We start from the raw sequence: 26,693 nt of genomic DNA on the forward strand, positions 1-26,693 counted from the left end.
CACACAGTGGGCTATTTTGACCCAGCTAGTTGGAATTCCTGAATAACCCAACATGTTGGGTTGTTGGGATTAACTAAACATGGGTTAATTCAAGCATCAGTTGTGTGTTTTTTTGTTTCATGCTGAGTTCACCTAGCAGCTGGGTCTTTTCTTTATATAATCCTTAGGTTATTTTCAGGAGGCGTGGCTTATTAGGGGTGTGGCTTTCAGATAGATCTTATTGGCTACCCGTGAGAGTAAATGCCATTCCTGTTCATCATGTTAAGTTTACATACTGCAAATTATTATTATTTTGTGCATTTTACACATTCTTCTAGAATATTATGAATATTTATTACATATTTTAATAAAGTGGTAATCTATCCCAACAATGGGATTTGCATAGGCTTTTAGGGAACTCATACACTTCTCTAAACCTCATTGAAGCTCCGAAAATGTCAATGTTCAAGCTTAACGTTATTACTATACAACAGAACAGATTAACAGGAATGACATTTACTCTCACGGGTGGCTAAACATTAGTATCTGAAAGCCACGCCCCTACCAAAATACGCCTCCAGTCTTCTGATCTCAATAACCCAGCACCAACAACCCAGCATCAACAACCCAACCTTGCTCTTTTTAAAGAAAAGATCCCAACTAAGTGACCCAACGCCTGCAACCCAGCGGTTGGGTCAACCAAACAATCCAACCATAAAGGGTAGGCCTATACGCATAGGGCCGGTTTCCTAGACAGAGCCATTGAAATAGTGTTTTAGTGCAGGACTAGGCTTCATCTTTGTCTGGGAAACCAGCCCAAAGGGTATTTATAGAGAGAAACTGCTAAAATGTTATATTGACCAGATGGACACTGTGGACAGGTTGTATCTGACTTGCTATGATGTCACAGGCATCTCCCTGCCTGATTGGACACAGTGGGGTGCTGGAGCGTTCCCATTGGTTGGAATTATGAGAATACAATAGCCATGACTAGCTGTAGATTCATTTATGTCTATGAAATGACAAAAACAGGTGAAATCTCTCCATTGACAAAGCCATGCTTGAATGTCTTCACAGGAAAAAAGAAGAGTCCAGGACGACATCGCAAAGAAAAGGAGACAAATTGAGGAGGAAAAATTAAAACTCCAGTGTTTAAAGGTATGTTTTAGTCGAAACTGTTATCTACATTGTTACAAACCCAGTGCATGTGCATTGTATCTGAAGAGAAAAAGACTGGAATGGAATTGAAATATCTACCCGGCCATTGGAACACACACAACAGTTGTTGAGTTACAACACTATAGTTCATGGTGTAACATAGTCTATTGATGGTTTCCCCAAATAGAAAAAGGCCCTTCGAGAGCAGTGGCTGATGGATGGGCTGAGCCCTCAGAGTGAGGAGGACCAGGAGGCCACCAATCTACAGGCCCAGGGCGACCAGGAGCAAACCCTATTACTGCAGAGTAACATTGACAGGTACATCTTACAATGGGATGAATGGTGAGGTGTGGGTGTGTATGTTTGTATGTATGTTTGAATGTGTGTGTGTGTGTGTGTGTGTGTGTGTGTGTGTGTGTGTGTGTGTGTGTGTGTGTGTGTGTGTGTGTGTGTGTGTGTGTTACTGCTGAGTGATTAACCAAAATGTCTTACTTTTTTCAGTAAATTAAACAACCAATTGACCGACATTGGTTCAATTACTTGAGAGAAATTCCATAGAGAGAAATCATATCAAGCACGAGAGACATCACATCAAGAATGAACTGTGGGACGCTGTAGGGAGTTTTTAATAGGGAAATATTCAACCTAGTTCAGCACAGTAAAACTTGGTAATTAACTACAATGACCAGAATCCATTGCGCCTTTTCTTCCCGGCCCCGCACATACAGTATACCCTATACAGATATATATATATATATATATTTTTAAATATATTTAACTTCACTTAAAATGTATTTCAAATGTATTTCAAATACATGTAGATATATTTGCATCTTTGCTCAGATGCATGTAATGCCTTAAAAAGTATTCCAGAAATACATGCAAATACATGGCTATGACATATCGTCTACAAGGTGGCCAGATGGTTATTATTATAACACAACAATGTAATACACACAAAGGAAAACAAGAATCAATTTCAAATTTCAAGCAATTTATTTGACCTGGGTTCACATTAATAAGCATTTAATTTCACACATCAATGTAAACGTTAAAAGTTAAAAGTTGAAAATAATTAATATTCCATACATTCATGTTCTCGTCTCATGACATATTCCATATTGCATGGTAGATACAGTGGTTTCTTTAGATATCCTACTTTTGTTGTCAAGCATCACTGGACCATCTCTCGCAACAGACCATTTCTCATGTATTTACACTTGTTCCTTCACATGACATAATATTACTTCATGTTCATATTCCATGCTAGATACAGTGGCTTCATTTGGACTTCAATGTAAATGTTTTTTAAAAGTTAAAAACAATTCATATTCCATATATTTACGTTCTCGTCTCATGACATATTCCATGTACATATTCTATATTCCATGCTAGATACAGTGGTTTCTTTTTTTGTCACGTCTTACTAGACTATCTCACATCTATTCACAAATGTAATCAACTTTCAGCTTGGTGGTTTGCATGAACAAACGTTTACATTTAATTCTAGAAACAGGAATTGCAGTTAATTTACCAAGCGTTTTCATGACAGATTCAAAATAAGATGGTTAGCGATGGTTGAGCAGAAGTTGTGTTTTCCCTTGTAAAATATCTTCCCATATTATAACCCATTACCCCATTATCGTGTTCACAGAAAATGAAGGTATTCACAGAGAAAATGCTGTGGTCAACATCATCCAAGACAACAGTATAAGAATTGCATTTGTATACACGTGTGTAATTTTCTGAATGTATCACTTCTCCATTTAAAATGACTTTGTTGAAATATTTCACTATTCCTTTCTTTACTACATGTTTGTGCAAAGCGATAAAATATGATTTACTAAGAGTTCGAATTGTAGGACTACCAAGGCCTGTGACACCACTGCAACTACGTGTCACATGTATTAACTGTATAGGTCCTACAAGGAATTCAAATACTTTTTTTTGCATTCTGATGAAGCACTACCAAGTATCTTGTGTCCATAGGCTGGTAAGGCTCTCTGCATCCAAAATGTTTTAAGGATTTGCAAAGCAACTCCTTGAGAGCCCTTGACTATATCTATCAGATTTGCATTATACGACTCAAAAACAAAACTGGAATGAGTCCAGACACGACCAAAATTGCGGAACAGTTTTTGGAAGGTGGAGGCAAAGATGCACGTTAAAAGAAACATTACCCACCCCATAAACACAATGCATTTCTTTGACAAAATGTTCAAGGAAAACTTCTGACTCAGAAATATGACTTTCGGTAATGCTCTCGCCAAGTAGTATAGATACTACTAACCAATGAGTTAAGTAACAATCTGGCAAGATTGACTATATAGTACACTCTTAGAAAAAAGGGTTCCAAAAGGGTTCTTTGGCTGTCCCCATGGGAGAAACCTTTTCGGTTCCAGGTAGAACCCTTTTTGGTTCCAGGTAGAACTCTTTTGGGCTCCATGTAGAACCCTCTGTGGAAAGGGTTCTACTTGGAACCAAAAAGGGTTATTCTATGGGGACAGCGGAAGAACCCTTTTAGGTTCTAGATAGCACCTTTTTTTCTAAGAGTGTACAGGAGCCACATGTACCATTTGTGTGCCTTCCAAAATGTTATTTGGGTGATCGAACTTGGTAAAAGTGAGACGTTGCATTTTGGCTTTATATTCAAAAGCATGTCATCTAGATATTGAGTTGATCTACCTATATATACAGTTGAAGTCGGAAGTTTACATACACTTAGGTTGGAGTCATTAAAACTCGTTTTTCAACCAATCCACAAATTTCTTGTTAACAAACTATAGTTTTGGCAAGTCGGTTAGGACATCTACTTTGTGCATGACACAAGTCATTTTTCCAACAATTGTTTACAGACAGATTCCTTCACTGTAATTCACTGTATCACAATTCCAGTGGGTCAGAAGTTTACATACAGTAAGTTGACTGTGCCTTTAAACAGCTTGGAAAATTCCAGAAAACGATGTCATGGCTTTAGAAGCTTCTGATAGGCTAATTGACATAATTTGGGAAAATCAAAAGAAATCAGCCAAGACCTCAGGAAAAAGATTGTAGACCTCCACAAGTCTGGTTCATCCTTGGGAGCAATTTCCAAATGCCTGAAGGTACCACGTTCATCTGTACAAACAATAGTATTCAAGTATAAACACCATGGGACCACGCAGCCGTCATACCGCTCAGGAAGGAGACGCGTTCTGTCTCCTAGAGATGAACGTACTTTGGTGTGAAAAGTGCAAATCAATCCCAGAACAACAGCAAAGGACCTTGTGAAGATGCTGGAAGAAACCGGTACAAAAGTATCTATATCTACAGTAAAACGAGTCCTATATCGACATAACCTGAAAGGCCGCTCAGCAAGGAAGAAGCCACTGCTCCAAAACCGCCATAAAAAAGCCAGACTACGGTTTGCAACTGCACATGGGGACAAAGATCGTACTTCATGGGGACAAAGATCGTACTTTTTGGAGAAATGTCCTCTGGTCTGATGAAACAAAAATAGAAGTGTTTGGCCATAATGACCATCGTTATGTTTGGAGGAAAAAGGTTGTGGCTTGCAAGCCGAAGAACACCATCCCAACCGTGAAGCACGGGGGTGGCAGCATCATGCTGTGGGGGTGCTTTGCTGCAGGAGGGATTGGTGCACTTCACAAAATAGATGGCATCATGAGGAAGGAAAATTATGTGGATATATTGAAGCAACATCTCAAGACATCTGTCAGGAAGTTAAAGCTTGGTCGCAAATGGGTCTTCCAAATGGGCAATGACCCCAAGCATACTTCCAAAGTTGTGGCAAAATGGCTTAAGGACAACAAAGTAAAGGTATTGGAGTGGCCATCACAAAGCCCTGACCTCAATCCTATAGAACATTTGTGGGCAGAACTGAAAAAGCGTGTGCGAGCAAGGAGGCCTTCAAACCTGACTCAGTTACACCAGCTCTGTCAGGAGGAATGGGCCAAAATTCACCCAACTTATTGTGGGAAGCTTGTGGAAGGCTACCCGAAACGTAAATAAATAAATAAATTATTCTCTCTACTATTATTCTGACATTTCACATTCTTAAAATAAAGTGGTGATCCTAACTGTCCTAAGACAGGGAATTGTTACTACGATTAAATGTCAGGAATTGTGAAAAACTGAGTTTAAATGTATTTGGCTAAGGTGTATGTAAACTTCCGACTTCAACTGTATATATACCATGACATCTCATGATTTTCAATGTTGAACTATAAACTGGTCATGCTTCTGGCAATCCCCAATATCACTTTGTGCAGATAAACTGGGATAGGTCCCTCTATTATGTCAAAGTGTTTAAGCCGAGAAAATTACTGGGGCCTTTAATTCCTTTTACAGCTTTGCCAGACTCTAGTGCTGAATCTATAAATAAATCAGTCTAAGACTGATTTCTGAGTTGACAGTTTTCCTCAAAAGGATATGCACCTTTGCTACTACAGTACCTTTTTGGAGACAAAAAGTGCAGCCAAATGTCCCATTAAACTGTTTAATGTTTTGAAGAGGTCCCATGGGGCGGCGCACAATTGGCCCAGCATCATCCAGGGCAGGGGAGGGAATGGCCGGCAGGGATGTAGCTCAGTTGGTAGAGCATGGCGTTTGCAACGCCAGGGTTGTGGGTTCGATTCCCACAGGGGGCCAGTATGAAAAAATAGAAAAATAATGTATGCACTCACTAACTGTAAGTCGCTCTGGATAAGAGTGTCTGCTAAAATGCTAAATGTAAAAATGTCTGGAGTCACAGACTAAAATTAAAGGAAAGACTTTGCTAGTCACAATTTCACCTTCAGGATTTTTCCATTTGACACCTTGATCTTGCAAAGTAATACATTCAGCTACAAAAGGTTTCAAGTATGTGGCTTTTGGGGCCTAAACCATAAACCGCAGAGAAGGACGTGCTTGTTTCTCAGATGTACATGAAGCTCATTAATAGTACAAAGAAGCGGCCAAATGCTAAATAACGAGGATTTAAAAATTTGGAACTCCGTCACAACTGAACTGAAGGGACAGATTATCAGGATAATTTTAGAGGTGACAGTTCCTTTTACATCTTCCCATCCTATATACCATCTATAGAAGCTGGGTTCTCTTTAACTATCACATCTATGCTTTAGATCATTTGCAATCTCAGGTTCCTGCAACATATTCTGAATTTGCTCTTCTAAGGGCAAATATATATTTTTTAAATACCGTCTTTCCGATTTTTCGATTGCCTTCTTACAGCTCCTGCAGTACACCGTCGTATCAGAATGTTCCACCATGCAAAGACCAATTCTCACGCGTAGTGAATTTCCATGTACTGTTTCGTTTCATCAAAATACATGTAAAATAATAACGGAATTACTCCCACCCACAAGATTCATGACTTTGATGATGTCCTCTCGGCAATCATTGGTCAAACTATACTTCAATTTTACAGACAGAAACAGAAGTTCATTTAGTTATTTAGTCTGTTTGGGCTCAGTGTCTGTCTCACAGTCATCTGGGACTAGATCATCTTCTGAGTTGTATTGGAGACCATCTGCCTCAGAACGAAGATCATCTAGATGGGGACGAAGGTCATCCACATGGGTCGGTCCAGCACAGCCTGATTGATGTCCACCCAGATTGCTTTGTCCAGCGCTGAGAGGCACCTTCAATAAAACATCACAGTACTTTACTTTAAATAACATAAAAAACGTTTTTATTTTGCATTGAAATGTCTTGAACTGGCCACAAGAACACTTTTGACCAGCCAGAGGATAAAACCTGTCATGTGCTACAATGTTTATCCTCTCTCGGACCCTATAGTAACAGTGTTTAGAAAGTTCATGTTTGTTCACCTGTGGATTCCTATAGTAACAGTGTTAGGGCAGATATTGTTTCAGGTACCTGTGTATTTCTACAGTAACAGTTGAAAACATCCTGTGGTGTGCCAGTCCAAATAAAACATGCCCCCCTGTCCTAAATGACTACAGGCCTGTCGAGTTGATTTCACATTATTAAAAATAACTCACTAGCTAAACTAAACTAAACTCTGTCTCTTGTCCCTCATAGGTATGTAGATGATGCATTTCTATATCATGTCTGCATAATTAACTGTATGTTACTGTTCATTCATCACCATTACGGCGTCCTTTTACCACAGGGGGGCAGAATAATTATGTTCTCTGAAAATGTTGTTTCATATCCCCCATTCATATCATTGCATATTCTGTTCACTTTATGATGTGACTGATTTAAACTTACCGTAAAGTTACTTCTTTCATTGTGGCCATCTTCATTCATTGTGATGCCAGAATAGTGTCCCCTAAGAGATAATTGACAGTCATTTAATATCATCTTGAACTGAGCCATTCATTCCTTCTACTTATCAGATATAGCTAACATTAATTACAACTAACAATCATCATAATTGTCACTAACAATAATCACTAATTCCACACAAAATGGCGGCACACTTGTAGGCCACCATAACTTGTTATCTGCCAAGCTGTAGCCTTAAATATAAGTATATTGCAATTAGTTATTTACCACTTAAAATATAGATAGCTAGCTAAATATCTTGGTATTAAATCCTACCAAAATCAACAGTCTAGTGTGGTTGAATGTAAATGTTGAACAGCTTCTTGCACACAAAATGTATGCCATGAGAGAGAAATGTACACATTCAACCACACTAGACTGTTGATTTTGGTAGGATTTAATACCAAGATATTTAGCTAGCTATCTTTAAGTGGTAAATAACTAAATGCAATAGACTTATATTTAAGGCTACAGCTTGGCAGATAACAAGTGTAGCTCAGTTGGTAGAGCATGGTGCTTGCAACGCCAGGGTTGTGGGTTCGATTGCCAGGGGGGCCAGTCTGAAAATGTATGCATTCACTTAACTGTAAGTCGCTCTGGATAAGAGCATCTGCTAAATGACTAAAATGTAAATACACAAGAGGGATAGAGACAGTTTGTGAGGTAGCTCTACCTGATTGGTAGTTTTAGCAGTCTTGAAAATGCCTTATCTACTTTGAAGAACTACTAAAATAGTGATTTCGGCAGAAAGCTCTGCAGCATGGGCAGCTGTGGCAACCCAATGATCATGGGCTACCCTTTTCGCTAGCCAAGGGGACCTTGGCTCGTTGGGTAGCACAGAGATAGCGTAGATGGTTGTCTGGCAGTCTGGCTGCTACTGCTTGAGCAGAGATGAGGTGACTTTAAGAAATGAAAGAATAATGTCATCAAATAAAAAAGAAATAATATACATAACAAAAATATTTTATTTAAGTAAAGTAAATGTGAATAAATTATGGTAAATAAGTGCTAAGCAGTAATGGTAGTCACTACAGCATGGGGGTCCTATGAATTGCTTTAGTCTATGCTGTTAAGAGACAATGGAATGTTATTAATATTAATGTTATTAATATTTTGCTTTGGAATTTCAATTAAAAAGCAAAAAAACTCATTTCAAGGTCTTTAAATGTAAAAATTAATAATAATCGAAAACCGTGATCATTTTTTAAAAACCGAACCCGAACCGACCTCAAAAAGCACTAATCACTCAGCACTAGTGTGCTAGTGCGTTCGTTCATGTTTGCTTGTGTGTGGCTGAGTGCAGTGCACACATTCACGTGTTAGTGAGTCAAGAGCATTCGTTTCTAAGTCAAAGGGCAACACAGGAGATTTCCGAACACTTTCCCTTTCTAGCCTGAGCTACTATGAGTGGGAAACGATTGGAAGGATTACACCAAGATGGTGCTCTTTAACCCACTGCTTAACCCCTGTGAGAGGCTTTGTATGTCAGCCAACGGTCGTACAGATAGTCTTCCCACCCCAACCATTGTTACGTAAAAACCTGTCTACTGTGCTGTTTAAACCAACCCCCTTAGAGAGGATTACTCCCTCTAAGTACCCTTATGCAATAACAATACTAACTTCTAGAGAGTATAGAGTGTTACTCTCTAGTGTTATAGTGTTAGTGTACGTATATACTGAGTGTACAAAACATTAAGAACAACTTCCTAATATTGAGTTGAATTTTTGCCCTCAGAACAGCCTCAATTCATCGGGACATGGACTCTACAAGGTGTCAAGCGTTCCACAGGGATGCTGGCCCATGTTGACTCCAATGCTTCCCACAGTTGTGTCAAGTTGACTGCATGTCCTTTGGGTGGTGGACCATTCTTGATACACACAGGAAACTGTTGAGCGGGAAAAAACCCAGCAGCATTGCAGTTCTTGACACAAACCAGTGTGCCTGGCACCTACTACCATACCCCGTTCAAAGGCACTTCAAACTTTTGTCTAGCCCATTCACCCTCTGAATGGCACACATACACAATCCCTGTCTTAATTGTCTCAAGGCTTAAAAATCCTTCTTTAACCTGTCTCCTCCCCTTCATCTACACTGATTGAAGTGGATTTAACAAGTGACATCAATAAGGGATCATAGCTTTCACCTGGATTTACCTGGTCAGTCTAAGTCATGGAAAGAGCAGGTGTTCTTAATGTTTTGTACACTCAGTGTCACTCTAATAACATATACTATATATAGCTTTTAGTATAGCTCTCAGAGTATAGCTGTAAGTGCTAATATGTTCTATCAGAGCGAGGCACTGTTATATTTTCTGATGGTAGAACATTAATGGAGAGACGAGTGAACTAGAGTGACCCGTCTCTTGTCTGTCCTGCTATCCTGCCTGCCAGCATTGATGTGATGAGATGGGCTCTGAGCTTTGTTCACTGGACCGTATCAGAGCTGTGTGATAAATCTATGTCCTAAATGGCACCCTATTCCCACCCTTTGGGTCCTGGTCAAAAGTAGCACACTATTCAAAAGTAGTGCACTATATAGAGAATAGGGTGGCATTTGGGACGCAAACAAAAGCACCAAACCAATCTAGAGAGAAATCCTCCTCATCACCTGGAAAAAACAACCTATCAACGATCAGGATGAGGGTTCAGAAATAGACTTTGACCCCTGACCAAAACAATCACATTTAGAAAAACACATAAACAGCCTATCAATATTCACCTTAAGGAGAGTATATCAACATTATTGGATGTAAAATATTCAAATATTGGATGCAAGTAAAATATTCATGTTTTTCTAATTGATATGAGCCAAATATGGAACATATTCAGTGTTGTTTTGATTGACATCCAAACCGCATACTGATAAACACAAATTAAATCAAGCAATCTATCTCTATCAAAGAACAAGCATAGTCATTGTCCATGTTAATTTATATGCTAAGCTATGAGTGACCGACTACCGATGATTACGGTTGCAATGGATAAGGTAATTTCCATGCAACTGTCAATTTGTTTTTCAGATTTTCATAGGAATACCGTTGCTTGCTGAGCAATTACTGTCTGTTTGGTGTAATTGCGGCTGCTAAGCTGCTCTATGTTTTGCATCCACTTTACAGAATGGAGACGGAAATAGAGGCTCTGGAAACACAGGAGCTGCAGATTTCAGCCAACGAGGAAGTGATTCTGAAGCGACTGAAGGAGGTAGAGAGGACGGCAGAGGACATCATCAAGGTATTGCTCGTCTAATACTAACATTAGACCATTACTTTGTGCTTATATTGTGGGACTTGTATTTACATCCATTATTCTGGTTCTTTGGAGAAGAGCAAGGGTTCATGGGTATTAGGCCTAATGCTTGAATCTTGAGTTTGCAGTGTACTTGGTTTATCATTCTCGTCGTCGACCTTACACTAACATCAATGGGGGGGGGTGGATAATGTCTAATACTCTGTGTCTATGTCCTTTATGTCTATGGGGAATGGCTTCATTCCAATGAAATGGAGGATATTAATTGAATATGCAGGTAGTGATTTGTGTTAAAGTTGTTGTTTTCACAAAGAGGTTGCTGTGAACTGACTGTGTGGGTGTGCGGTGGTTAGCAAAGGTCTGCTTATAGAGGAAAAGGTGATGCGAAATGGAAGGCAATTATATTGATGGAGGGCAGAAGGTGCCAATGGTCTACTTGCATGTTTTCTGATTCCTTGGATATGGTGTCTAATCACTAACCTGAAACTAACAACCCTTGAGCCGTTTGGAAAGGACTAACGTACTTTCTTTTTCACCTGGTTTGTTGTGATTTTTCACATCATCCTTTCAGTCGGTTTTGATTTTGAACACCTGTATCTCCACACAGGAGTTAAATGCTGAATACCAGGCAGGTAAATACTTTTGTTGCTCTTGGTGTTGTGCTTGTCTTCCTAACATTATATTCCTATATTTATTCTATATTAACATATACTGGAGGACTAATGGCATATGTGAACTGACTGGGTTGTTATCTTTACAGACCCGATACAATACATTTACTCACCGATTCCAAATATGCCAGATTTCCAGATGCCAAGGTCCATCACACCTACCAGTAGACCACTGAGGAAAAGTACAAATCCACAGGAAGGACTTGATGGTGAAGAACCAAAGCAGGGTATATAAACAATATACAGTATTCTGAATGCAATATCTGGCATATGTTATTTAGAGTGAATATACAGTGAGGGAAAAAAGTATTTGATCCCCTGCTGATTTTGTACATTTGCCCACTGACAAAGACATTACATTTTACATTTTAGTCATTTAGCAGACGCTCTTATCCAGAGTGACTTACAGTTAGTGAGTGCATACATTTTTTTTTTTTTCATACTGGCCCCCTGTGGGAATCGAACCTACAACCCTGCCGTTGCAAACGCCATGCTCTACCAACTGAGCTACATCCCTGCCAGCCATTCCCTCCCCTACCCTGGATGACGCTGGGCCAATTGTGCGCCGCCCCATGGGTCTCTCGGTCGCGGCCTGGATTCGAACCAGGATCTCTAGTGGCACAGCTAGTACTGTGATGCAGTGCCTTAGACCACTGCGCCACTCGGGAGGCCATGATCAGTCTATAATTTTAATGGTAGGTTAATTTGAACAGTGAGAGATAGAATAACAACAACAAAAATCCAGAAAAACGCATGTCAAAAATTTTTATAAATTGATTTGCATTTTAATGAGGGAAATAAGTATTTGACCCCCTCTCAATCAGAAAGATTTCTGGCTCCCAGGTGTCTTTTATACAGCTAACGAGTTGAGATTAGGAGCACACTCTTAAAGGGAGTGCTCCTAATCTCAGTTTGTTACCTGTATAAAAGACACCTGTCCACAGAAGCAATCAATTAATCAGATTCAAAACTCTCCACCATGGCCAAGACCAAAGAGCTCTCCAAGGATGTCAGGGACAAGATTGTAGACCTGAATGATTCAGAGAAGAACTGGGTGAAAGTGTTGTGGTCAGATGAGACCAAAATCGAGCTCTTTGGCATTAACTCAACTCGCCGTGTTTGGAGGAGGAGGAATGCTGCCTATGACCCCAAGAACACCATCCCCACCGTCAAACATGGAGGTGGAAACATTATGCTTTGGGGGTGTTTTTCTGCTAAGGGGACAGGACAACTTCACCGCATCAAAGGGACGATGGACGGGGCCATGTATCGTCAAATCTTGGGTGAGAACCTCCTTCCCTCAGCCAGGGCATTGAAAATGGGTCGTGGATGGGTATTCCAGCATGACAATGACCCAAAACACACAGCCAAGGCAACAAAGGAGTGGCTCAAGAAGAAGCACATTAAGGTCCTGGAGTGGCCTAGCCAGTCTCCAGACCTTAATCCCATAGAAAATCTGTGGAGGGAGCTGAAGGTTTGAGTTGCCAAACGTCATGCTCGAAACCTTAATGACTTGGAGAAGATCTGCGAAGAGGAGTGGGACAAAATCCCTCCTGAGATGTGTGCAAACCTGGTGGCCAACTACAAGAAACGTCTGACCTCTCTGATTGCCAACAAGGGTTTTGCCACCAAGTACTAAGTCATGTTTTGCAGAGGGGTCAAATACTTATTTCCCTTTTATACAGGTAACAAACTGAGATTAGGAGCACTCCTTTTTGACATGCGTTTTTCTGGATTTTTTTGTTGTTATTCTGTCTCTCACTGTTCAAATAAACCTACCATTAAAATTATAGACTGATCATGTCTTTGTCAGTGGGCAAACATACAAAATCAGCAGGGGATCAAATACTTTTTTCCCTCACTGTATATACACACAATGAGTGGCCATCTGCACTCTTTTATAGTCCTTAACACAACGTTACGTCATGTTACAGGTGTGTAGGTTTCAACAAGCAGGATAATTTAATGAATAGATACCCGCACACTGTCGAAAACATAGAAAAAACATGATGATATCTGGAATTATGAAGCACTTCACCTGTACATCACAGTGAATATTCATGTGATATGGGCCTTTATATGATCATCCTCTGTAAGTGACTCATTTGGATTCCTAGAACACAGATTCACAGCTTGAATCAGGCCTTGACACCTGCTGTTCCAATCATGTCATTCCAAAGCCTGTAATTTAATATTTTTTGCATTGCAGAAATTGGAATAAGTGATATGAATTAGAAAAAATGTAAATATTTTTTAAGTTGTCAAGGACCAATAATTTGATTATTTATTGAACACATAAATACATGAAAACAGTGTACAGACAGGAGTTATAACCTACTGTACATATTTGTGGTACATTCAAAATACATTCAGTATTTTATATGAATCATACACCTTGTGTTCTAGTTGTTGTCCATCCTATGTCCTCTCTCTCTCTCCGTAGCTATGTTCGCCATGGAGATCAGTGTAGAGAAGGACATGAGAACAGGAGAGAGCCAAGTCGTGTCCATGGCCACCCTAACCCCTGAAGAGTTCCAACAGAAGGGTGTGATGGTCTACGATGATGGGAAGAAGTCTGTCTATGCCCTACGCTCGGAGGGACTGGTGACCCAGAATGGGGTGGGGGTAGGCGAACTGAGTAACGTTGAGGTGGAGGAGCTCCTGCGCCAGGCTGGCGATGCAAAGGTCCCCACAGAGGTCCAGTACCACAAGCCTGTCTACGCTGCTCCTTACACCAGCAGGCCTTCAACCCCTGCATGGAAGCCTGAGCAGGGACACGTCAGCCCCGGTCCTGCTGGGCCCAATGACTATCGGACCTCCATTACAACCCCCCATCCTCAAGCTCTGCCCAGAGATGGAGCTCAGAGCAAGGAAGAAATAGCCAGCCCAGCCCCGTCTCACATTCCAAACCTCTACGCCGACAAGCATCTAGTGCAGCCTCAATCACCCCCTCATCAAGGTTTCAAAACTGGACAGAGCCTCACCAATGGTAGCAGTGGTATAGCTCCACACCCAGATAAAAACAGACTCAGACCAGCTATCATCACAGTCCAGAGTTCAGGAGAAAGCCGCACTCCCATACCGCCGATAGAGAATACTGTGACAGATTGGGACAGGCAGTCACCAATCTACCCCAACAGTCGTCAGTCTCCATTCTACCCCAGCAGTCGACAGTCACCATTTTACACCAGTGACAGTGGTGAGTCCTCCTTCAACATAATGAACACCTTGCCACCTGATCTGGACTCTGAACCAGTGACAATGATCTTCATGGGCTACCAGAACGCAGCAGAAGAGGAAGATGAGGAGAATATCCAAGCCGAGCTGGTCGTCATCGGAAACGGTGATGATGATGAAGAAGATGACAACAACGTACCCTCGTACCACCCCGAGGGATACCAAAGCAAGATCTTCCAACCCACAGACAAATGCAACAACAACACAGACTATACTGCAGATTACACAAACTCTGAGAGTCTACTACACCGACCCACATTCACCCACAAACCTGGCAAGCGGAGTTCCGACCCAGACCGACAGCCCCTAGCCATAGAAGAGCCCATGAGTGCAGGTATCAAGACGGGCAAAAATAAATGCTGCTTGTTAAGGGGAGGGGGGGCTCGTCAATCCCTCTCCCTCTCTCATCAAATGCTAAACTACCCTCTCATCTACTCTAACAACCTAACACTCTCTCTCTGATCTTGTGAGCCTTTGAGATCACACTCTAACGCTGTAGCTGCTGCGCCAACCTACTCACAGCCCAAGCATGTAGGGCATTCTCTATCCCCTGGACCCCACGTTCATCCTCTTTTGTCTTCCATTAACAAGATAATAAGGCACAGTTTTATAGCGGTTACCACATCTGGCATTACTTTATGTAGCCTTATTTTAACTATAGTCAGATTTGACAAATGAATGGAAGCTTTAAACTGTTTTGAATCAAAACAATATCGGAGAGATGTTGTCATTTAAATCAGTGTATTACTAACTTGTTTTTTTGAGAGACTTTAGCTCCACCCAGTGGCCATACTGATGAACACATCAACATTTGCTTGGTCATGTTCTGGGTACAGGTGAACTGAATGCCAAAGATGATGATGCTGCTTGTAAGGCAAGCCATTACATTTCTCGAATGAGATGTTCTAATTTTTATATAAGATTAAGTGCTTGGTCATTGCTAATGTATTTGTGTGCTATCTAACTCGACTGTTCTGCAAAATGTCTGCTTTTGTAGCCAAACTAATTAAAACTACCTCATCATACTATCCACTGGTTGCAGTTCTCTCTTTGTCAATTCAGAGTACAATTTCACAGCATGACTAAACTGCTGACTAACTGACTTATACTGGCAATCATACAATACTCTTTCAATATAATGATTTACCTGACTTCAAAGGGTGATTATTTATATATCACCATTTAGTAATGTTTTGGTTTATCCGCTTCCCTGAATCTCACTCCCCATTATTGTGTTGGATTGGTACAGATGTTGAACTATGTTCCATGTTTTTTTAGGTCTCTATTGGCAAGCATGTCCTTGGGTATTTTTCCTAAGCCATCTGAAAAGCCAAGACTGAGGCTGAGGAACATGAATTGGCATATGCTTGAGAAATACTTACATAAGCCTTTTCTTACCATTATATAAGCTACAATTTCGATGGAAAAAATCCCTTCCACCCTACCCATTATTTCAATTCTATTCAATTTCATGGTAAAGAAGAAGTCTTAGAGACAGCAAGACAATGCATACTAATGCATTAGTATTACATAAGGATATTCACACAGGTTGTTCTTCTTATACCATGGAAACCTTCAGGAGAACATTTTATATTACTGGTTTGTGGGATGATTGACTACAATTTAGGAGATAATCAAGATTCTGTCCAAAATATTGAATTTAAACATTGTCAATTTTTCTCCTCCACAGCTTATAAAGTGAGAATGTCAAAGCTAGGGGGGAACGTGTAACCGGCAAAGTGATTGATTCCCGTCCCTGAAGAATAATGAACAGAAAAGAGTGGTCCTATGGAACAGACCTTTTCTACACACTACTTTGCTCATCAGATACAGGACGTATTCAAAGAGACAGACCACTGACAAGACAGATGGATGATTAGAATTTAATTTATATTATCATGGAAGTGCCAAGATGGTCTATGAATGTGTGAAATCGAAAATATCTGTATATCAATCATGCATTTATGGTATGTCAATGTTTAATTTATTAGGTGTAGTATTCATTCAGCAACAATATTTATTCAAAGACATTTGCTGTTCATTTCTAAAATGGCTGTGGAAGTGTTTTAATGCCAAAGTGACCTACCTTTTGCTGCTGTCAGTGCTTTTACAAAATCTACAATAAGGAATTGATTCCTGAACATATTAATGCCATTGGTAATATTGCATACTAAATTAGAAAATAAAAAGTTATCTGAATAACCAAAGAAAATGTATAACAAAGACTGGGCATAATAACTTTGACATTATGTTTTCTATCAACATGTTATTTCTATGGTTGAGAGTTTGTACATTGATTGACCATACATTCAGTGAAGGGATTGTTATCAATTGAAATAGTCACAAAAGCATATCTGAACGAGATACACACAATCATCAATTCAAGTTACAGTACACTGTACAAACCTTAGGAAAGGAAACACGAGAAGATTAGAAACACCTGGGAACTTGAACATTAAGTTTCTGGTTTTGACTAAATGCTTCACAGGGTTACCATAGTACAAAACATCAGTATTCTCAACGTTACTCACAGCAGAGAAGTCTTGGGTACACTCTTTATGAATGTGCGACAGTGTGCGTGTGTGTGTGTGTGTGTGTGTGTGTGTGTGTGTGTGTGTGTGTGTTTAAGGGAAAAGGAGAGAGACCATCTCTTTGCACCAGCCACACTGCTCTGCTATTGGTTGCTTCCCCTCTACACACATTCATAATCAGAGTTCTAGTCTCTGAGGCTACAGAGAGACAGAGCGCCAGCCTAACACTACTAGCCAAAGCCAGTCTACAATCACCTGCTGGACTGGCACAAGGTAGGACTGCAACAACAATAACACAGACAGAATAGTTTTTCCTTTGTACGGAGTACTGACAGGGACTAGAAATACCAGCTGGTTTTATAGACCAGAGCTGTTATTGCATGATGTAACTTGTATCGGTTTGCTGCAATTGTCTCTTGTGAAAGTCTAAAAGGGTTATGATGGTGAAAGGGCATCGTATAGACAGTGAACTAAAAGTGGGGGTTGAATTGGAACGTGTTACAGTGTGTGAATGTGTGATAGTTCATTAGATTGGATATAGATCCGCTGAGGTTGGTCAAAGACAGTATAATTGTTGTGATACAGAAAAACAACACAGCTACAGGTAAAACAGAAATATATTATTACAATCTAAACTAAATCAAGTTGTTCTGCCAATATATTTTGATTATATTCAAATGCTGATATTTTATATTTATATTTCACTTTGGACTTTATCAGACTATAACTAAAATCCTTGCTAAATGCATTGATGACGCACAGGTCATTTGAGAGGTTTTGGGTGTTAAATCTAAGTGTGGAGAAAGAGATTGCAAATGTTTTAATTGAATCTTTTACTAAAATGTATTCTTTGATCAAACCTCTGAATGGAAAGATCATCCTATCTATTCATTTATTTTCCATATTTGCAATTTACACAAATAATTATTTGGTGGGTGCTTATATTTGTCCTATTTCACACATGTAGAAAGAAGTGTTTATTAATACTTGTGTGAATCGGATGTTAGATTTTTGCATATCCCATCTCTCCCTGTGTCACAGCCAGGTCTGGAATTATCAACAGCGACCCTGGAGCAATTAGGATTAAGTGGCTTACTTAAGGGCACGTCGACAGATTTTTCATCTTGTCGGCTCAGGAATACGAACTAGCAACCTTTCGGTTACTGGCCCAACGCTCTAACCGCTAGGCTACCTGCTGACCAATTACATGTACATCAACAAGATTTGTTTGTCAATTTCATAAAAGTCACATTCACACATGCACTGCAAATGACAAGGGTAAACGAATAAGAACTCATCTCTCTGTGTGTTTGCCTGAAAGCAGCAGCAGGTGTCCACGCATGTGCGGCATGCATTTCATTACACATGCATTACATTGTGGCGTCTGGGAGTCAGATAGAGATACGAGTTCTAGGTACTTGACTATGCAGATAGCGAGCTGTTGAAGAGGCCTCCATCACCACCACTCCATCTAGTCATTAAAGCCTGGGGAGAAAGCCAGGCGCGCACACACTCTCTCACACACACACACACACACACACACACACACACATCCTCTCTAACCTCCTACTATAGAGGCTGTGACTCTTACAGCTCTATCAAGTGCTGTTGGTAAATTAAAATGATAATTACATCATCCTCACTAGCTAGCAGTGTATAGCAACAAAAGCTCCAAATGTATTTCCATCAAATTAGAACGTCAATACTATTGACGCTAGTAATAGTGAACAAGCTAGCAGTGTAGAGTGTTATCAAAAGTACAGGAACACGCTACATGTATTAATTACACAATCTCCACCAAGAAATCACTATACCACATATTTCCATCAAATTAGAACGTCACTACTATTGATGTTTGTAATACTGAGAATTTGACCTATCAACACCAGAGGACAGATTTCATGTTCTTATTGTCAACGTTGGGTGTTTCAATATGTTAACCTTGGATGAGATTAACATGTATACCTCGCAGGGCTCAAGGTTTCTTAGAAATGTTCTATCACACTAGTTTCCTTCAGGTCATCCTCAATAATTTACATACACTAGATCACTCATAGGGGGGCACTGTGTTGAAGCCACCGTGCCTCCATCTTGGCATTCCCCCGTCGTTGTAAAAATAATTTGGAAGCTAAATGCATTTATTAATGTCTACATTAGTTTTTGCCACATTTTTTCTATTACAGACACTAATGCATACTTTTAAATTATATTATGTGAATTAAACATGAAAAAGAAAAAAGAAAAAATATATTAAAACATTTTCCTTAAAGTCACTTTTTTTTTTTGATTACTAATGTTACTGTCCCCACTAAAACAACAAAATACATATATACATGTAATTTTTGTCCTGTAAACATTTAATTGAAATACTGTAGAATTCCAGTCGCTTCAAAGACTCTCAATGGCCAAGACATAGCATTAGCAATCCAGGGTTTATATACATCATTGGTTGTACTTCATGTTTCCAACCCACGCACACCATGTCTCTTCACCGAGCCTGTTCTGTTCCCAAGCCTCACAGCTACTGTTCCTTTTGCATCGAGAACAGCCTTGAAACTAATAAGCAGAGTGTACAACAGCTTTCTTCCCAAGCATCCTGCCTGCTGCAGGCACTTACGAATGACGCACATTCAAGTGACTTCAGAATTCAACGTGGCATTTAGCTAATGTGTCATTTGGATGATGCTTCGCAAGCTTGGAACACACACAAAAAAAAAAAATATCACAAATGTCACATCCCGCTTTCAATCTCATTCCATGCAGGAAATATCAATTCTATCATTTTAGGGAACAATCTGACCTTGGTCCCCTATTGAGTGGCTTGCTAAAAGTCCATGGATTACACAGGGGCACTCAATGGCCACTCAGTGACTAGGAGTGCACTGGGACACCACCATAACATGTAGCTACATCCGTGATTAGGAAGTAGCCTGAGGAACAACCATCTCCAGCATCAACCTCATCACAATGGCATTTCTGCCAATAGAGTGCCCCTCTAGTCCTTTCAACATCAATACCTCTGATCAGTTATCAATTAGGCTGGGTATTTCTCCCATCACACCACACACAGTCACTCAGAGTCCATGTTAGGTGTTTGTTGTGAAGAGTGTGTTTTGGTTTGTCTGGACCAGTAAGATCAACATGATCTCCTTCTGGCTCATCTGTTGGAAGCTGCTGGTAGGTACCATAGGGTCATGCACATTTTATTATATTTCTATGGATATGGCGTTCTGTTCCATTCCAACACCTCTGTTCTGTCTGTCTTTCTGTGTGTGTTTGATGCTAATCATCACATTGACGCTGCATTATTTATTGCATACAGATAGTTAGGACACAACAACTCATGCCTGAGAGCCTGTGAGGCTGTGGTGGAAGTTTGTACACTAGCTGAGCAGAGCTGTGTGCTAAGTGTTATGTCTACTGGGGGTTGCCATGGTGCTCAGCACCTCTCAGTCTTATTTTGATTAGGATGTAAATGCTTTTTGTGTTTGGCTTGATGATGTGCCTATTTCAGACCTTGGATAGAAAGGAACTTTGTTTTATCCATCTGTGTCCTGTTGTATTGTTGCAGAGGAATGTTTGTGTAGCATTTGTGTGGGATTAGATGGTTAAAAATGATGGCGGTGACAGGAAGAAAAGAGAAGAAGATTAGTGGTGCTGTCAACCAGTGGAAATACCTTAAGCCCTGTATCACCTCTGTTGTTTATAGCTACACAATACAGACTGCATTGAACTAGTTATCTGGTTCTGACATAGCAGGAAGAGAGAAATAGCTGGGAGATGTTGTTTAGCTGACAATGGAGGTATGATATGACATTGTTGTGCCTTGCCAAATTATTCCACCTAAGCAAGATTTTTAATGACTAAACTATTACCTCAACACATTCACGGGGAGAATAAATATAAAGTTATAACTATTTTATGCTATTTCACAAAATTTGCTTTGAATTTATTTATCTGACATATTGTCAAAACAACCAAACAAAACAGTTATGACAATAACGGCTAATAACAGTCACAATTCAAATCTTGTTTCACAGTGTTTTTTGTAGCAACAGCTCTATAACAACACAAAGGAATTTGCCTACAGTGACAGTTGTAAAGAAAGACATAGGACAGATGAGGATTATGGTCTCATTATGAATGACTGTTGGCAGTCCTTGCTTTTTGGAGCTGTTAAATACTCTGAGCTTTGGTGTGAATGAGGCTACAGGTCAGGGCTTGATGTGAGCCCTTCCCTGGCGTTGGGCTTGGCAAAGACCAAGTACAGACCCAGGTTGAACATTTAGGTGGCGGTTTCCCGGATAATCTCCATTGAAAATGCTTTTCAGTCCCGGATTACGCGTAATCTGTGTCTGGGAAACCGCCCCTTGATGTACAACACATTTTACACAACGGATAGGATACAAGAGATGTTTTTGATTTGCGGGTGGAATGATGGAGTTAAGATGAGAAGGAAAACACTGTTTCCCTGATTAAATCAAAGCAAGACACCTGACTTGCGTGGCATCATGGATACACTGTATATTCCACTCATAAACAGTCCGTTTTGGTGTTGGCATCTAATCAATGACTGTGTGGTGTGTGAAAAGTAGATGATAATTAAATCACCATCTGTAGGAAAAACATTCTAAACTACACACAGTAGAGTGTGAATAGCATAAATGACAAATGTGACAACATGTAAATACTGTTAGAGAAAATAGCTTATTTTCACAGCAATATCACAGCACAGAGCGAACGCAAATTCACCGCAAACAGTTTCAACTATAACATTTTAAAGAATCATTACATTTCTAAAAGCAAATGAATTAATTTCCTCAGGTGCTTAATTGACTGAAAATGCATGTGGAGTGTGTTCAGCTCAGCCGGTCATGGTCTTTCTATCGAAGCTTTTCCCTCGCTATGACACCAATCAGCAGTGAGTTTCCTGTCTCTCCCATGGTGGTGGGGCTGAGGGGCGACATGGGGACACCACTACCCCTGGGCATGCTGGGGGGGGTCTGCGGATGTACACACACAGAACAGAAGTAGTGTATAATCACACACACACACACACACACACACAAACACCCACACACTCCTGAGCTTTAGCAGGGGAGGTAAGAGCTAACTGACTACAGGGACAGTCCGCCACAGCACAGCACAGCGTGGGCGATAGCCAATCCTGCTGTCTTATATAAGCCGGAGCCAGAGCCATCTAATTCAGCTGGTACAACTGGTGTTCTGTTCAGCCTCACCGTGGATTAACCCAATTTGTCATTTCACCGCAATAGTACACAAACAACATTGATGAGTCCACCCCTCTGCAATTACATGTGATCCTCTCTGTTTTGTTTTCAATGTGTTTGGTACAAAGTGTAAAGTGGCCATAGATGGGAAAAGACAAGGATTTGCTTGGACAGGTTTCTCGTGTGTTACACAGGATTCAGATAGACTCTGTAGAATAAGTACTAGACTCAACAGATATCTGCATCATCAAGCTTTTTTTCTCTCCATAAAACAACAAGGATGTGTGACGTTTTGCCATGTTATGAACATATTTCTTAGTGAATACCAATCCCTTTTACCTAGATCAAGCAAAACCTCTTCATAAATTATCTTATGTCTGTTCTGTGTAATATACTGGTCTCTGTAATAAGGTGTATTGTTTGGCTGAAAGGAGCTGTGTAGAAAAGGCTTTACCTATCACTGGGGAAATAATGGGATGATACAACAGAGCAAGTAAAAAGGGGGAGAGAGGGAGAGGAAAAAAGACAAGACATTTAGAAATGTAGGCTATAGAGAGAAAAGAGAAAATGATTTTCATATACAAAGTGCCAAACTCAGCGATACTGCACTCAGTGGGGGTACAACATGTAACAATTCCCAATCTCCCTTACTGACGGGTGAATACATTTTCATTTCTTTCAGAGAGCTACCACTGTGGCAAGTGAGACGGATGGTAAAGAACTGAACGAAGGTTGCAGTAACCCTCAGAATCACAATCCAAACGAACCCAGATCCTTCTCGAAGGCAGTAACCATGGAGACCAGTGAACAAACGGAGATGACCAGCGTAATTGCCTATGAAAAGGAACTCTCGCTCACTGACTCACCTGAAAACAAAAAGGGCTTAGGAGGAACAGAAGAGGAACAAGTCTGTTTAGAGGCTGACTCACTAGAATCCATAGGAAAGAAAGCGCTGTTCGAAATTCTAGCAGATTTACCGGCTAGCATGATCGATGAGCTTGACGGCTTAGGAAACGTGCTCTGCACAGGTAACCCATTTCGAAAGGAGGCTTTGTCTGGCCATGAAGAACTCAACCGCAATGAATCCATCACTTCGTCTGTCTCTGACACACCGTCCAGTGCTGACAGTGTGTATGAGAATGAAGCTCATCGTAAGAGACAGGACACCCAAGAACTAGAACAGCCTGAAGATACTGTGTCCAACCCAGAGGATGGTGAAGATGCTGAGGATAAAGACACAAAAGAGATTCAATATGGCCCATTAGAAAACCCAATCAGTGATGTCCCAGAGGAGTCTTTACTAGAACAGTACATCAGAGAGGAGGTTCTGTCGGATGTCTCCAACGAGTCCTGTCATGGTCTGGACCCAGACGAGGTGGATGAATGCCTGTGTGTTGAGATAGCAGAGGCTTCCTCAGATGATGAGAGTGAAGATGGAGCAAATAAATGGAGGGCGATATTTTCCTCCTCGATCAACCACGAGGACGATGATGACTATCTGGATAGCCTCCAACTGAGCGCACAGGATCTCTTTGTCCAAAAGGTTGAAGTGCAAAATGTTGACAACCACGACGATAACGAGGAGGAAGTTCAAGTGGAGATACCAAGGGAAGAGGAAGTGGAGGTGTTGGAGCAACCAGATTACCTTACTGGTATTGCACAGGAAGTGACATACAACCCTGCAGCACTGCTCCAAAGCCTGTCCAAAATCTCTGAAGACGAGGAGGGAAACGGCAACGGTTCAAGGCACAATACATCTTGCAAGGCAGATCCCAACAAGAAGCTTCCGAAGGACTTCTGCGTTATCCAGGAGACCAAGAGTGAGAACGTCAGCACAGAGCACGTGGACTTCCAGCTGGCCCGGAAACAGTGGAGGGAGATGGAAGAGCAGACCAAGAACCTGGTGCTGTCACCCACCACAAAGCAGGGTGGGCCCCTCACGGGCAGCCACAGCTTCATGTACACCCCGGTCAGGAACATTGACAGGCCCAAGACGAGAGATACGAGTCTGGAGAATTTGGCTCTGGGTGGAGGTGAGTATACCCACACCCAGTTCAGCCCCTGCTCAGAGGACTCAGGCCTGGGCGATTCCAGCTACAGGTCCCCTTATGAAGAATTCCCAGAGACCTCCACCGAGAGGGAGATCCGCCTGGCCATGGAGAGAGAAGACAACTTTAAGCGGGACAGGGGTTTCTCCAATGGGACGAAACCTACAGAATGTGCCCAGACAAATGCCAGGCCAGTCATCTTGCTCCCAGCGAAGCTATGTCAGGAGGTTAACGAAAAGAGGAAGACGTTTGAGAGTTTGGAGGATGGCGGCTGCAAAATACCCAGATCCAAAACTACTCCATCATTCATTATTACGTCTTCACCAGCTAAGGGGCCACTGAAACACGATCTGCCTACCAACAGCATCATTATACTAGAACCAGAAGGAAGTCCAAGACATGGCGCCAGAGACACCTCCAGAGCTAATGAGTGGCACTCGGACGAGACCTCCAACGCCAACTTTATCATCCTGGAGACATCCAACCTGATCATCAGGAGCGCCTCAGAGTTCTGCCTGAACACGGCCTGCGAGCAGCAGGGCCAGGAATGCTCCTCAACGTTCCTCAACAACCCCTTCTTCAAGCTACGCTCCAGGAGCCAGCTGTCGTTGGTGGACGAGGAGATCAAGATGGTGAAACAGCGCGAAGAGGAGCTGAAGAGAGAAAGAGCGAACATCTATCCGAAGGGGAGGTACAACAACACAGGCCTGGTGGCCGAGAATCTCATGGACAGCTTGTCATTTGAAGGTAAATTTATACAAAGTTTGTCTCATATATTTGGTCAGGAAGAACTTCTGACCCCACTCATAAACTAAGCCGGAACATATTGTGCTTGTGTCTATGAATATCAACCAATTGAAAACATTGTTCTTGACTAATTTTCAGGTGATGCGCCACTGAAGTGTAAGTCTTCGCCATCATCGCCAATGAAAACTGCATTCAAGATGGATCGCTCAGCCCTATCCTGTGATCACAGAGTAAGTGAACCAATATTGTGTTGTGTTATCATGCAACTACTGTAGTCGAGTGTCAATATTGCATTTGATGTAAAGCATGAATATCATTGAAAGAAAGCCACAGGCGCTTTAATCAGGCGATTGTCTCTCAGTTTCCTGAGGTGTACGGAGCCGGAGGAAGGCGTAAGAGTGCCTTGGCGCTGCGCTGGGAGGCTGGGGAGTTTGCCGAGTGAAGATAAGAACAACAGGGTACTACCCGCAGTCGCTGGTGAAAATATTGTCTGTACACTTTCAGCTGAGTTAATAGACTTAATGCAGTGCTACAAACTCATGTTTGTTTCATGTTGCAACATTTAACCACACTTGCTGCTTCTGTAATGTTATCGATTCTCTGGTCGAAGTGCCAGGAAATAGTAGTGTGTGTTCGCCCGCCAAGATGCCTGAATGTTAAATGAATGTAATGTTTAGTCCACAGATGCTAACATTTTATGACATTTTAATGTAAGCAAATCTGAAAACATATTTTGATGTATTGTCTTGGTAAAGGAAAGAAGCTTATATTTATTGTATTTTCGTACTGTGTTTTCCAGAAATATTGATGTGGGCATATAACATACCGTATGATACAATACTATAACATGTTTAACTTGTATCAAAAAATATATTTAATCTGTAGCTGAAATCTGAGATATGTTGAACGGACATTATACACTCTATGTGAAAACATTTTTAACATTCCGTTAAAGCTGGAATGCTTAATGGTGAAACCACCACGTCTGTTTGCGATATTATAACATGGTGGTGGGGCAGCCAGTGGCGCCGTTTCCCCTTATTACAGATTCAATGTTTAAAATAAATAATCTCCAGAATCAAAAGGCATATAGTAAAAAATAATAAAAAACACTAGTGTAATGCTTATAAAAAATACATTTTCTATATTGTGCATTTCCCTACAAATGTCAGATGTTTACAATTTTCAAAGAAGGAAAATGTTGCTGCTTTTAAATAATTATTGAGGCTGAGTATTGAACAAGCTCCATTTTTTGAGAATTGCCATTTAACGCTGATAATTGAGTTCATGAATCAAAAAAGTATTGACATTGTTTCATTGCTTTTCATTTCATTAAGTACGTTTGTATGCTTACTTGTTACAGTTTTGCTTATACAAATGACCAGTATTGCTTGCTGGCCTTTTCAATTGTGTGAGGAAATTACCTAAAATAAGCCACTTTATAAAATTATTTTGCAGGGGATTTTCCTTGTATTCTTACTGCAAGTGTTCAATAGATTAGTGCAACAATAAATACTGCGTATGAATACATTTGTTCAAAAGTCTTTATTG

The 26,693-nt window shown here is 40.7% G+C and overlaps 2 protein-coding genes across 5 annotated transcripts in view; both read left to right on the forward strand.

Annotated features, from left to right (window-relative positions):
- Nucleotides 1–26,670, forward strand: part of palmdb (palmdelphin b) — a 41,970-nt gene extending 15,300 nt beyond the window's left edge. Inside the window, exons 3-8 of one of the 4 annotated variants that reach the window (XM_041861889.2) lie at nucleotides 1,057–1,137; nucleotides 1,325–1,455; nucleotides 10,548–10,662; nucleotides 23,030–25,142; nucleotides 25,281–25,372; nucleotides 25,504–26,670. In XM_041861889.2, coding sequence (XP_041717823.2) covers nucleotides 1,057–1,137; nucleotides 1,325–1,455; nucleotides 10,548–10,662; nucleotides 23,030–25,142; nucleotides 25,281–25,372; nucleotides 25,504–25,584 — 2,613 coding nt within the window. In that variant the 3' untranslated portion in view covers nucleotides 25,585–26,670. Of the gene's footprint in view, nucleotides 1–1,056; nucleotides 1,138–1,324; nucleotides 1,456–10,547; nucleotides 10,663–16,898; nucleotides 17,721–20,200; nucleotides 20,294–23,029; nucleotides 25,143–25,280; nucleotides 25,373–25,503 lie in introns of those variants that run through there. The other 3 variants (XM_041861892.2, XM_041861891.2, XM_041861890.2) reach the window with 3 other exon arrangements.
- Nucleotides 13,289–16,808, forward strand: LOC121549915 (palmdelphin). The gene is made up of 3 exons (XM_041861893.2): nucleotides 13,289–13,440; nucleotides 13,792–14,919; nucleotides 16,276–16,808. The coding sequence occupies exons 1-3, from the start codon at nucleotides 13,416–13,418 to the stop codon at nucleotides 16,314–16,316; spliced, it is 1,194 nt and encodes a 397-aa protein (XP_041717827.1). The 5' UTR covers nucleotides 13,289–13,415; the 3' UTR covers nucleotides 16,317–16,808.
- Nucleotides 26,671–26,693: the final 23 nt, after the last annotated feature.

This window comes from Coregonus clupeaformis, chromosome 34 (assembly GCF_020615455.1).
Source record: "Coregonus clupeaformis isolate EN_2021a chromosome 34, ASM2061545v1, whole genome shotgun sequence".
Lineage (NCBI taxonomy): Eukaryota > Metazoa > Chordata > Actinopteri > Salmoniformes > Salmonidae > Coregonus > Coregonus clupeaformis.